Source organism: Salmo salar, chromosome 15, assembly GCF_965601325.2.
Source record: "Salmo salar chromosome 15, fSalSal1, whole genome shotgun sequence".
Classification (NCBI taxonomy): Eukaryota; Metazoa; Chordata; class Actinopteri; order Salmoniformes; family Salmonidae; genus Salmo; species Salmo salar.
In genome coordinates, this window is record NC_138305.1 from 111,343,246 (window position 1) to 111,356,713 (window position 13,468).

At 40.6% G+C, this 13,468-nt stretch overlaps 1 protein-coding gene across 3 annotated transcripts; it reads left to right on the forward strand.

The window, feature by feature from the left end:
* Positions 1-302: 302 nt before the first annotated feature.
* On the forward strand, positions 303-12,262 carry lhfpl4b (LHFPL tetraspan subfamily member 4b). 3 transcript variants are annotated; one of them, XM_082961463.1, is made up of 6 exons: positions 303-564; positions 4,695-4,918; positions 6,151-6,355; positions 6,909-7,136; positions 8,825-8,890; positions 11,656-12,262. In XM_082961463.1, the coding sequence occupies exons 2-5, from the start codon at positions 4,700-4,702 to the stop codon at positions 8,848-8,850; spliced, it is 678 nt and encodes a 225-aa protein (XP_082817589.1). In that variant the 5' UTR covers positions 303-564; positions 4,695-4,699; the 3' UTR covers positions 8,851-8,890; positions 11,656-12,262.
* Positions 12,263-13,468: the final 1,206 nt, after the last annotated feature.

A 13,468-nucleotide genomic window follows, 5' to 3' on the forward strand; every position in this document is an offset into this window, starting at 1 on the left:
CTCTCCTCTGTCTCTCTGTGGTCATTCTGCTTCAGTGCTCATTGCTGCAGCATTCTGTAATAGAGGAAACCCATCCCCCAACAGAGCCACTGCGACACACTCTCAATGCCCCCCCCCCCCCTCCCTCCCTCCCTCCCTCCCTCCCTCCCCCTCCCTCCCTCCCTCCCTCCCTCCCTCCCTCCCTCCCTCCCCAACCCTCCATCCTGTCCTGCCTCTCTCAGCCTCTCTTGCTCTCCCTCCTTTCCTGTCGGTATCTAACCCCCCTCTCCCCCTCCCCCTGCCCCCCTCCCTGCTCTCCTCTTTCCGTTTGTGACGGAGGTAAATCTCCCTGCTTGATGCTGATGGTTTGGGCCTGTACATGTTGTTGTTCATCCAGCCTCCCATCATTCCACGGAGAGAAACAGAGAGTCTCTTTTGAAATGGTCTATTTCTCCATCACTCCCTCGTTCGTTCGGGACCGGATCGTGTCGGCATTTCTAATCTAAATCATCTGTTCTGATTTCTGGTTGGTCGATCTACATTAAGGGGACAGAACCACAGCAGTCTGCTGCTAGCAGCGGAAAGGTGAAGAACCATCTATAGACTCTTACATATGTTTGCATTGCATTCATGCTGTGATATTGTTTAGCGTTGCGTAGCTTTTTTTTTCTTCAAACCATTGACAGATGCTTTTAATATTTTCTTTCCGTTAGATAGAAGTAATTGTTTGAGTATGGGATTATGCGTTCATAAATCCTCAGTGTATCTTTGTGTAGTACCCTTCATACACCACTGTGGTCTATCTGTCTGTCTCTCTCTTTATGATTCATTACTGTGTGTCTGTCTCTGTACTGTCTGTCTGTCTCTGTACTGTCTGTCTGTCTCTGTGATTTAAGTACTGTCTGTCTGTCTGTCTCTGTACTGTCTGTCTGTCTCTGTACTGTCTGTCTATCTCTGTACTGTCTGTCTGTCTCTGTGATTTAAGTACTGTCTGTCTGTCTGTCTCTGTACTGTCTGTCTGTCTCTGTACTGTCTGTCTGTCTCTATGATTTAAGTACTGTATGTCTGTCTCTGTACTGTATGTCTGTCTCTGTACTGTACTGTCTGTCTGTCTCTGTACTGTCTGTCTGTCTCTGTACTGTCTGTCTGTCTCTGTACTGTCTGTCTGTCTCTATGATTTAAGTACTGTCTGTCTGTCTCTCTCTGTACATTGTTTTATATATATATATATATATATATATATATATATATATATATATATATATATCAGATACATACAGAACCTTCGGAAAGTATTCAGACCCTTTGACTATTTCCACATTTTGTTGTTAGATCTTGAATTTAAAATTGCTTCGATTTAGATTTTTTTTTTTGTGTCACTGGCCTACACACAATACCCCATAATGTCAAAATGGAATTAGGTTTTTTTCGAAATGTTTACAAATGAATTAAAAACTGAAATGTCTTGTCAATAAGTACTCAACTCCTTTGTTATGGCAACATTTACCTGGAGTTAACTCTGCAAATAACACTGCTTGGTGATTTGAAAAGTCATTATCAATTGATCAATAATATAATAATAATTGCAGCAAAAATCTTTATCTTTAATTTACAATCTGTAGAAACTATGAGAATTGAAAGGTTCAGAACTTTTGGTGAAACATCACAGCACAGTTGAAAAATATATGGCAAATAGAAATCCAATATGGATGGTGTTAAGAGATAGACGGGAGGAGTTGAATGGAGCTGAAGGTTGAGACTAATAACAACAAGAAACAAAAAAACGAATGTAAAATATACTGTGCCTGTAAAACGCATATAGGTTCAAACTTTTGTAAAACAGCGCAGTTAATAAATATATGACAAATAGATATCAAACTGGATGGTCTTCAGAGATAGATGGGAGAGGTTGATGGTAGCTCAAGGTTGGGATTAAAAACAAACAAAAGATAAATATTGGAAAACACATTGTCTGTAAAATGTATATAGTATGTACTGTAAATGTGATGTTAAATGTTTGTTTTATTTTTGAGTAAATTTTTGCAAACATTTTCGAAAAAACATGTTTTTGCTTTGTCATTATGGGGTATCGTGATGTCATTATGGGGTATTGTGATGTCATTATGGGGTATCGTGATGTCATTATGGGGTATCGTGATGTCATTATGGGGTATTGTGATGTCATTATGGGGTATCGTGATGTCATTATGGGGTATCGTGATGTCATTATGGGGTATTGTGATGTCATTATGGGGTATTGTGATGTCATTATGGGGTATCGTGTGTAGATTGATTTAGAAACAGTTTTTGTAATACATTTTACAATAAGGCTGTAACAAAATATGGAAAAGGTCAAGGGGTCTGAATACTTTCAGAATGCACTGTATAACCAGGAAGTAGAAGCCTAAGTGTTGGTGTCCGTTAGTTTACTCTAATTAGGGGAGGGGTGGTAGGGTTAGGGGAACATAATAAAGTAAATAAGTCTAAATAAGTAAAATAAAAATGTGCTTAACAAGTCACATAATAACTTGCATGGCCTCACTCTGTGTTCAATAACAGTGTTTGATATAAAAAAAATTATGACTACCTCATCTCTGTACCCCACACATACAATTATCTGTAAGGTCCCTCAGTCGAGCAGTGAATTTCAAACACAGATTCAACCACAAAAGGAGATTTTCTAATGCCTCTCAAAGGGCACCTATTGGTAGATGAAAATAAAGAAAAAGCAGACATTGAATATCCCTTTGAGCATGGTGAAGTTATTCATTACACTTTGGATGGTGTATCAATACACACAGTCACTACAAAGATACAGGCGTTCTTCCTAACTCAGTTGCCGGAGAGGAAGGAAACCACTCAGGGATTTTACCATGAGGCCAATGGTGACTTTAAAACAGTTATGGAGTTGAATGGCTGTTTTTTATTTTTATTTTATTTCACCTTTATTTAACCAGGCAGGCTAGTTGAGAACAAGTTCTCATTTGCAACTGCGACCTGGCCAAGATAAAGCAAAGCAGTTCAACACATACAACAACACAGAGTTACACATGGAATAAACAAACATACAATCAATAATACAGTACAAAATCTATATACAGCATGTGCAAATGAGGTATGATAAGAGAGATAAGGGAATAAATAGGCCATGGTGGCGAAGTAATTACAATATAGCAATTAAACACTGGAATGGTAGGATGAGCAGAAGATGATGTGCAAGTTGAGATACTGGGGTGCAAAGGAGAAAGATAAATAAATAAATACAGTATGGGGATGAGGTAGATTGGATGGGCTATTTACAGATGAGCTATGTACAGGTGCAGTGATCTGTGAGCTGCTCTGACAGCTGGTGCTTAAAGCTAGTGAGGGAGGTAAGAGATTTGTTTTGTTGAATGGCTGTGATAGGAGAAAACTGAGAATGGATCAACAACATTATAGTTAATCCACAATACTAACCTAATTGACAAAAGAAGGAAGCCTGTGCAAAATAACAATATTCCAAAACATACATCCTGTTTGTAACAAGGCACTAAAGTAATACTGCAAAAATAATGTGGCAAAGCAATTCACTTTTTGTCCAGAATACAAAGTGTTATGTTTGGGGCAAATCCATTACAACACATTACTGAGTACCACTCTCTTTATTTTCAAGCATAGTGCATCATGTTATGGGTATTCTTGTAATCGCTAAGGACTGAGGAGTTTTTCAGGATAAAAATGAAATGGAATGGAGCTAAACACAGGCAAAATCCTAGAGTAAAACCTGGTTCAGTCTGCTTTTCACCAGACACTGGGAGATGAATTCACCTTTCAGCAGGACAATAACCTAAAACACAAGTCCAAATCTACACTGGAGTTTCTTACCAAGAAGACAGTGAATGTTTTGACTTTTTATCGGCTTGAAAACTATGGCAAGACCTGAAAATGGTTGTCTAGCGATGATCAACAACCAATTTGACAGAGATTTAAGAATTTTGAAAATAATAATGGGCAAATGTTGCACAATCCAGGTGTGGAAAACTCTTAGACACTTACCCAGAAAGCCTGTAATCGCTGCCAAAGGTGATTCTACAAAGTTCTACAAAGACATGTTTTCACATTGTCAATATGAGGTATTGTGTGTAGATGGGTAAAAAAAATATATATTAATCCATTTTGAATTCAGGCTGTAACACAACAAAATGTGGAATAAGTCAAGGGGTGTGAAAACTTTCTGAAGGCACTGGATACTATGGAATGAACTAATTTAAATTTCCCTGCCATATTGTTGATATTGTTATTGTTGCTATTGTTGTTGTTGTTATTACTGTTCTTGATATTGTTGTTGTTGTTCTTACTGTTGTTCCTATTTTTGTTGTTGTTATTACTGTTGTTGATATTGTTGTTGTTGCTATTGTTGTTGTTGTTCTTACTGTTGTTGATATTGTTGTTGTTGCTATTGTTGTTGTTGTTCTTACTGTTGTTGATATTGTTGTTGTTCTTACTGTTGTTGTTGTTATTACTGTTGTTGATATTGTTGTTGTTGTTATTGTTGTTGTTGTTCTTACTGTTGTTGATATTGTTGTTGTTGTTATTGTTGTTGTTGTTATTACTGTTGTTGATATTGTTGTTGTTGTTATTACTGTTGTTCCTATTTTTGTTGTTGTTATTACTGTTGTTGATATTGTTATCTCTTCCCTGACCCCACTTCTCAACCATCCCGTTCTCCCCCTCAGTACTTATGGCGATGACCCCCCACACCGCTGAGGTAGCTCGTCTCTACCAGACAGAGTTTATCCGTAGCGCCCGGGCGGTGGGCGTCCTCTGGGCTGTGTGCACCCTCTGCTTCGCCATCATCGAGGTTGTCATCCTAATACAGCCCTCCTGGGTGGGCACCAGAGAGGTTCACTACCAGGGAGGGGGCCCCGTGCCAAAGACAGGCACCCTGGGACTGTTCGAGGTAGGTGTGTCTCATTTAAAAAGGTTTTAAGTCCTCAACTGAGGAAGTGAGTTCAACTTGACTATGGTCCTGACTAAACAACAAGCCATTTTTTTTTTATCAGTTGAAAGTGTCTTACATAGAGACATACAGTATTAAAAGCCCTATAATACGACATTAAAGGGAAAGTTCCTGTAGACTTCCAGTCATTACGCTAACGCTAGTTAGCAATGGATGCGGAGACTTCCTTAAACTTCCTTCAAACTGCTGGCAGAGACATAAAAATGGTATCCATGAGTTAATCTGATTCAGGGTAGGTAAAAAAAGGGCTTCATTGTCAAAATGTTGCACTATCCATTTAAGACACATATCTGCTTTTAACTGTAAATGTCGCGCTATCCCTTTAAGACACATACGTCTGCTTTTAACTGTAAATGTCGCGCTATCCCTTTAAGACTCATAGGTCTGCTTTTAACTGTAAATGTTGCGCTATCCCTTTAAGACTCTTACGTCTCCTTTTAACTGTAAATGTCGCGCTATCCCTTTAAGACTCATACGTCTCCTTTTAACTGTAAATGTCGCGCTATCCCTTTAAGACTCATACGTCTGCTTTTAACTGTAAATGTCGCGCTATCCCTTTAAGACTCATACGTCTGCTTTTAACTGTAAATGTCGCACTATCCCTTTAAGACTCATATGTCTGCTTTTAACTGTAAATGTCGCGCTATCCCTTTAAGACTCATACGTCTGCTTTTAACTGTAAATGTCGCGCTATCCCTTTAAGACTCATACGTCTGCTTTTAACTGTAAATGTCGCGCTATCCCTTTAAGACTCATGCGTCTGCTTTTAACTGTAAATGTCGCGCTATCCCTTTAAGACTCATACGTCTGCTTTTAACTGTAAATGTCGCGCTATCCCTTTAAGACTCTTACGTCTGCTTTTAACTGTAAATGTCTCGCTATCCCTTTAAGACTTTTACATCTGCTTTTAACTGTAAATGTCTCGCTATCCCTTTAAGACTCATACGTCTGTTTTTAAATGTAAATGTCGTGCTATCCCTTTAAGACTCATACGTCTGTTTTTAAATGTAAATGTCGTGCTATCCCTTTAAGACTCATATGTCTGTTTTTAAATGTAAATGTCGCGCTATCCCTTTAAGACTCTTATCTCTGCGTTTAACAGGTAATAAAGCATACTTTAACTAAAGTGTTACAGTAGCACCCAACCCTGATGTTTGCCACTGTGTTTGTAGGTGTGTGTGGAGTCTGACTGGCCGGTCCCAGAGTGTCGTGGCTCCCTGAGCACTCTGACCCCTCTCCCAGCCTTCCAGTCCCCTGCTGTGCTGGTTTGCATGTCCCTGACCATGGTCTGGAGCAGCGTCGGCTGCCTCTCGCTCTTCAGATTCTGCAACGCCGCCACCGTCTACAAAATCTGTGCTTGGCTGCAGCTTACTGCAGGTACACAACATTATATCTCTATAAAGACAATGACCTTGAGATTGACCTTGAGATTGACCTTGAGATTCGCCCTTTAAACAGCTGAACAAAATCCTGATTTTTGACTACCATGTGTTGTATTATGGTGTGTAATTATTATATGGCAATTTTAAATACATATTTCCTTTCTGGAAAAGGATAATAAAGTTATATTCTATTTCTGTGCATGTTTCTGCCCGGCTATAGCCTGGATCCTGACTACACTGTGTTTTTCATCCTCTCTAAGGGTCCTGCCTGGCTCTAGCCTGGATCCTGACTACACTGTGTTTTTCATCCTCTAAGGGTTCTGCCTGGCTATAGCCTGGATCCTGACTACACTGTGTTTTTCATCCTCTCTAAGGTTTCTGCCTGTCTCTAGCCTGGATCCTGACTACACTGTGTTTTTCATCCTCTCTAAGGTTTCTGCCTGTCTCTAGCCTGGATCCTGACTACACTGTGTTTTTCGTCCTCTCTAAGGGTTCTGCCTGGCTCTAGCCTGGATCCTGACTACACTGTGTTTTTCATCCTCTCTAAGGGTTCTGCCTGGCTCTTGCCTGCGTGCTGTTCCCTGACTCGTGGGATTGTGCGGACATGCGGGACCTGTGTGGTGATGGGGTGACCAGTTTCTCCTCTGGAAACTGCTCTGTGCACTGGGCCTTTGTCCTGGCCCTGTTGGGGGTCTTGGATGCTGCCATCCTGGCCACTCTGGCCTTTGTACTGGGCAACCGACAGGACGCTCTGCTTCCAGAGGACACCAAGGATGGTGAGAATAGCACAATATACTACAATATCCATAATGCCTTGTGTAACATATCCTGTTATTCCTGTTATTGTTATTGACCGTACGCTTGTTTTACTCCATGTGTAACTCTGTTGTTGTTTTTGTCACACTGCTTTGCTTTATCTTGGCCAGGTCGCAATTGTAAATGAGAACTTGTTCTCAACTAGCCTACCTGGTTAAATAAAGGTGAAATAAAATAAAAATGTAAAATTAAAAAATTCTACTCATATGTCCCGATAGCAAGGACGGTGAGGATAGCATTTGTAGTCAAACACATCACACACATCACATCTCCACAGTTTGTTGTTGTTGTTACAGCCTGAATTTAAAATGGATTACATGTTGTGTCACTGGCCTAAACACAATACCGCATAACGTCAAAGTGGATTTATGTTTTTAAGACATTTTTACAAATTAATTGAAATGAAAAGCTGAAATGTCTTGAGTCAGTAAGTATTGGCAAGCCTAACTAAGTTCAGGAGTAAAAATGTGCCTAACAATATGTTGCATGAACTCTGCGTGCAATAATAGTGTTTAACAAGATTTTTGAATGACCCCCAAACATACAGTTATCTGTAAGGTCTCTCAGTCGAGCAGTGAATTTCAAACACAGATTCAACCACAAAGACCAGGTAGGTTTTCCAAAGTCTCACAAAGGAGGGCACCTATTGGTAGATGGGTACAAATAAAAAAAAAAGCAGCCATCTTTGAGCATGGTGAAGTTATTAATTACACTTTGGATGGTGTATCAATACACCTAGTCACTACAGAGATACAGGCGTCCTTCCTAACTCAGTTGCGGGAGAGGAAGGAAACTGCTCAGGGATTTCACCATGAGGCCAATGGTGACTTTAAAACAGTTTCAGTGTTTAATGACTGTGATAGGAGAAAACTGAGGATGACATTCATCAGAAACTTCCTTCATTCACCGTGGAGCTTTGTCCACCAAACTGATCAGAAAATGTTTCTAGCATGTTACGTAGCCGAGTAATGAATTATTTTGCTCTTCACTCGCGTAGTAGCCTAGGCTACGCATTATCTAATGTCGGTTGCTAATGATAAAGAACAGAACATCTGTCCCTTCTGTCAGTGTGCACAAGGAAGCAGGAGGGTCGAAGTCAGGCGCAGCAGACACAAGTCCGTGAACACACTTAACTTTAATAATTATCCACACGTTGCCAAGAAAACAGATAAGGCAGGGCAAGGCAAAACAAACGCCCAAACAAACAGCCCGCACGCAGCTTAGGGACGCAGCCCACAAACACGCTGCACCAAAACCCACAGGCAGAGGTAAAAAAAAACACCTGTACCTCTGAACAAAACACCTGTACCTCTGAACAAAACACCTGACAACAAATAATCACTCACACAGCACAACCTACACAGAACGACTAAATACCTTCCCCCACTAATGAACTAATACTGAACAGGTTCCAACTAAACTAGACCTGACCGACAGAAAGTAAAAGAGGATCGGTGGCAGCTACTTGGCCGGCGACGACGACCGCAGAGCGCCGCCCGGGCGAGGAGGGGCGCCACCTTCCGTCGATGTTGTGACACCTTCAGACTGTAACAACCCTCTTGTCTAATGTTGGTTACTAATGGTAAAGAACAGACATCTGTCCCTTCAGACTGTAACAACCCTTGTGTTTCTTGTCTTCCCTCTACAGTGACTGGGTTTCTGCTGTCTGCATAGACTGGCTGGTCCCCATTCTGTGTTTTATATATATATATAGGTGAGGCTTCTCAGTCACTTACGATATGTGTCCGATAAGATAGCCCTCCAGTCTGCTCAGATTTTTATTTGGTTTTCTACATTTGAAGTTGTTTGGATATTGAATTTGGGGTAATTTTATGAAAATGTAATTACTTGACTCACTCTTTCCTCTCTCTCTCTCTAACTCCCCCCGTATTTCTATCTATCCCCTCATTATTTTCATGTCCCTCACTCTTTCCTCTCTCTCTCTAACTCCCCCCGTATTTCTATCTATCCCCTCATTATTTTCATGTCCCTCACTCTTTCCTCTCTCTCTCTAACTCCCCCCGTATTTCTATCTATCCCCTCATTATTTTCATGTCCCTCACTTTCCTCCCTCTCTCTCATTATTTTAATGTCCCTCACACTTTCCTCTCTCTCTCATTATTTTAATGTCCCTCACTCTTTCCTCCCTCTCTCATTATTTTAATGTCCCTCACTCTTTCCTCTCTCTCTCATTATTTTAATGTCCCTCACTCTTTCCTCCCTCTCTCTCATTATTTTAATGTCCCTCACTCTTTCCTCCCTCTCTCTCATTATTTTAATGTCCCTCACTCTTTCCTCTCTCTCTCTCATTATTTTAATGTCCCTCACTCTTTCCCCTCTCTCATTATTTTCATGTCCCTCACTCTTTCCTCTCTCTCTCATTATTTTCATGTCCCTCACTCTTTCCTCTCTCTCTCATTATTTTAATGTCCCTCGCTGTTTCCTCCCTCTCTCATTATTTTCATGTCCCTCGCTGTTTCCTCTCTCTCTCATTATTTTAATGTCCCTCACTCTTTCCTCTCTCTCTCATTATTTTAATGTCCCTCACTCTTTCCCCTCTCTCATTATTTTCATGTCCCTCACTCTTTCCTCTCTCTCTCATTATTTTCATGTCCCTCGCTGTTTCCTCTCTCTCTCATTATTTTAATGTCCCTCACTCTTTCCTCTCTCTCTCATTATTTTAATGTCCCTCACTCTTTCCTCCCTCTCTCTCATTATTTTCATGTCCCTCACTCTTTCCTCCCTCTCTCTCATTATTTTAATGTCCCTCACTCTTTCCTCTCTCTCTCTCATTATTTTCATGTCCCTCACTCTTTCCTCTCTCTCATTATTTTCATGTCCCTCACTCTTTCCCCTCTCTCATTATTTTCATGTCCCTCGCTGTTTCCTCCCTCTCTCTCATTATTTTCATGTCCCTCACTCTTTCCTCTCTCTCTCTAACTCCCCCCGTATTTCTATCTATCCCCTCATTATTTTCATGTCCCTCACTTTCCTCCCTCTCTCTCATTATTTTAATGTCCCTCACACTTTCCTCTCTCTCTCATTATTTTAATGTCCCTCACTCTTTCCTCCCTCTCTCATTATTTTAATGTCCCTCACTCTTTCCTCTCTCTCTCATTATTTTAATGTCCCTCACTCTTTCCTCCCTCTCTCTCATTATTTTAATGTCCCTCACTCTTTCCTCCCTCTCTCTCATTATTTTAATGTCCCTCACTCTTTCCTCTCTCTCTCTCATTATTTTAATGTCCCTCACTCTTTCCCCTCTCTCATTATTTTCATGTCCCTCACTCTTTCCTCTCTCTCTCATTATTTTCATGTCCCTCACTCTTTCCTCTCTCTCTCATTATTTTAATGTCCCTCGCTGTTTCCTCCCTCTCTCATTATTTTCATGTCCCTCGCTGTTTCCTCTCTCTCTCATTATTTTAATGTCCCTCACTCTTTCCTCTCTCTCTCATTATTTTAATGTCCCTCACTCTTTCCCCTCTCTCATTATTTTCATGTCCCTCACTCTTTCCTCTCTCTCTCATTATTTTCATGTCCCTCGCTGTTTCCTCTCTCTCTCATTATTTTAATGTCCCTCACTCTTTCCTCTCTCTCTCATTATTTTAATGTCCCTCACTCTTTCCTCCCTCTCTCTCATTATTTTCATGTCCCTCACTCTTTCCTCCCTCTCTCTCATTATTTTAATGTCCCTCACTCTTTCCTCTCTCTCTCTCATTATTTTCATGTCCCTCACTCTTTCCTCTCTCTCATTATTTTCATGTCCCTCACTCTTTCCCCTCTCTCATTATTTTCATGTCCCTCGCTGTTTCCTCCCTCTCTCTCATTATTTTCATGTCCCTCACTCTTTCCTCCCTCTCTCTCATTATTTTCATGTCCCTCACTCTTTCCTCTCTCTCTCTCATTCTTTTAATGTCCCTCACTCTTTCCCCTCTCTCATTATTTTCATGTCCCTCGCTGTTTCCTCTCTCTCTCTCATTATTTTCATGTCCCTCACTCTTTCCTCTCTCTCTCATTATTTTAATGTCCCTCGCTGTTTCCTCCCTCTCTCATTATTTTAATGTCCCTCACTCTTTCCTCCCTCTCTCATTATTTTCATGTCCCTCACTCTTTCCTCTCTCTCTCTCATTATTTTCATGCCTCTCACTTTCCTCTCTCTCTCATTATTTTCATGTCCCTCGCTGTTTCCTCCCTCTCTCTCATTATTTTCATGTCCCTCGCTGTTTCCTCCCTCTCTCTCATTATTTTCATGTCCCTCGCTGTTTCCTCCCTCTCTCTCATTATTTTCATGTCCCTCGCTGTTTCCTCCCTCTCTCTCATTATTTTCATGTCCCTGGCTCTTTGGGTCCTTACTACGCTGTGTTGTCTTTCCTGTTCTCTTCTGGAACCTTCCCCTTGTTTCCTCCCGTCTTCCTTTTCTCTCTTTCCTCCCATGATGTCCTCCTCTATCCATCTTCATTGGGTCAATAAACACGCTAGAGGAAGAACCCTCTGACTCCTCCCCCTTGGTATTACATCACCATGCATATCCTGGTTACATAATGTCCCTGCATGGAAACGGTCACCTGGCAACAGTAGACCTGCAGCAGTGAGGACAATCTCCTGGATGTTTTAAACCGTTGAGAGGCTACTGGTGCTGGACTACGGAGGAGGGAAGATGGTGACACACCGAGATATTGGACATTAGTGATGTTACAGTTCATTTATGACGGATAATATACAGATATATTTCTCAATGTTCAGTGTTTGAGGGACAGTGTCTTGTAGGCTTGTAGGAATCATGTTTTTAATGTTGTTTGTCCCCTTTAATATGAGAGAATATTTTAGCCTTATTTCCATATCCCCGCCTGAGGGAGGCTAGATGTGATGAGGATGCTTGTGAAAAGCATTTCTTGTAGAGTTTTTTTTGTCTTAACTTTATAGAATAGTATACCCTTCTTTTTTTTTATCGGTGTAAATATATATTTTTTTGTATTAAATGCCTTTGTGTTTATACTGAGCCTGATATTGAGTAATTTGTCAAATTCTGTTATTGTGTGCATGTTTAAATGTAGTGCCATTTCCAGTAAATATGTGAGATACTGTATTTCTTTGTTTGTGTATTGTGTATTGCCTGTACTGCCTGGGATAAGAAGGCAACACTCACTCTACAACACAATATTCAAACATATTCCATCTCGAAACGCAACAGACAGAGAAATCATGTTTTCACATCAAATTTCATTACTGTGATCCACTTTTGCGAAAATATAGTGCACCAGATATGTATTTTTGTACAAGGTTTTTAACTGCACCTATTTACTAAGCGACAACAACAAACGGTAAACACTGTTTGTCTTCACAAACATACTAAATCATGACAAAAACAAATATACAAAGGAGTGAAGGGCTGGGGGTAGGTGGGGTGTGGAGCTGTAAGTTGCACATCCAGTATACAGTGTGTTTTTCATGGGCAGTACAGTACTGTGTTATCCAGTATACAGTGTGTTTTTCATGGGCAGTACAGTACTGTGTTATCCAGTATACAGTGTGTTTTTCATGGGCAGTACAGTACTGTGTTATCCAGTATACCGTGTGTTTTTCATGGGCAGTACAGTACTATGTTATCCAGTATACAGTGTGTTTTTCATGGGCAGTACAGTACTGTGTTATCCAGTATACCGTGTGTTTTTCATGGGCAGTACAGTACTGTGTTATCCAGTATACAGTGTGTTTTGCATGGGCAGTACAGTACTGTGTTATCCAGTATGCAGTGTGTTTTTCATGGGCAGTACAGGACTGTGTTATCCAGTATACAGTGTGTTTTGCATGGGCAGTACAGGACTGTGTTATCCAGTATACAGTGTGTTTTTCATGGACAGTACAGTACTGTGTTATCCAGTATACAGTGTGTTCTGCATGGGCAGTACAGTACTGCGTTATCCAGTATACAGTGTGTTTTGCATGGGCAGTACAGTACTGTGTTATCCAGTATACAGTGTGTTTTTCATGGGCAGTACAGTACTGTGTTATCCAGTATACAGTGTGTTTTTCATGGACAGTACAGTACTGTGTTATCCAGTATACAGTGTGTTTTGCATGGGCAGTACAGTACTGTGTTATCCAGTATACAGTGTGTTTTGCATGGGCAGTACAGTACTGTGTTATCCAGTATACAGTGTGTTTTTCATGGGCAGTACAGTACTGTGTTATCCAGTATGCAGTGTGTTTTTCATGGGCAGTACAGGACTGTGTTATCCAGTATACAGTGTGTTTTTCATGAGCAGTACAGTACTGTGTTATCCAGTATACA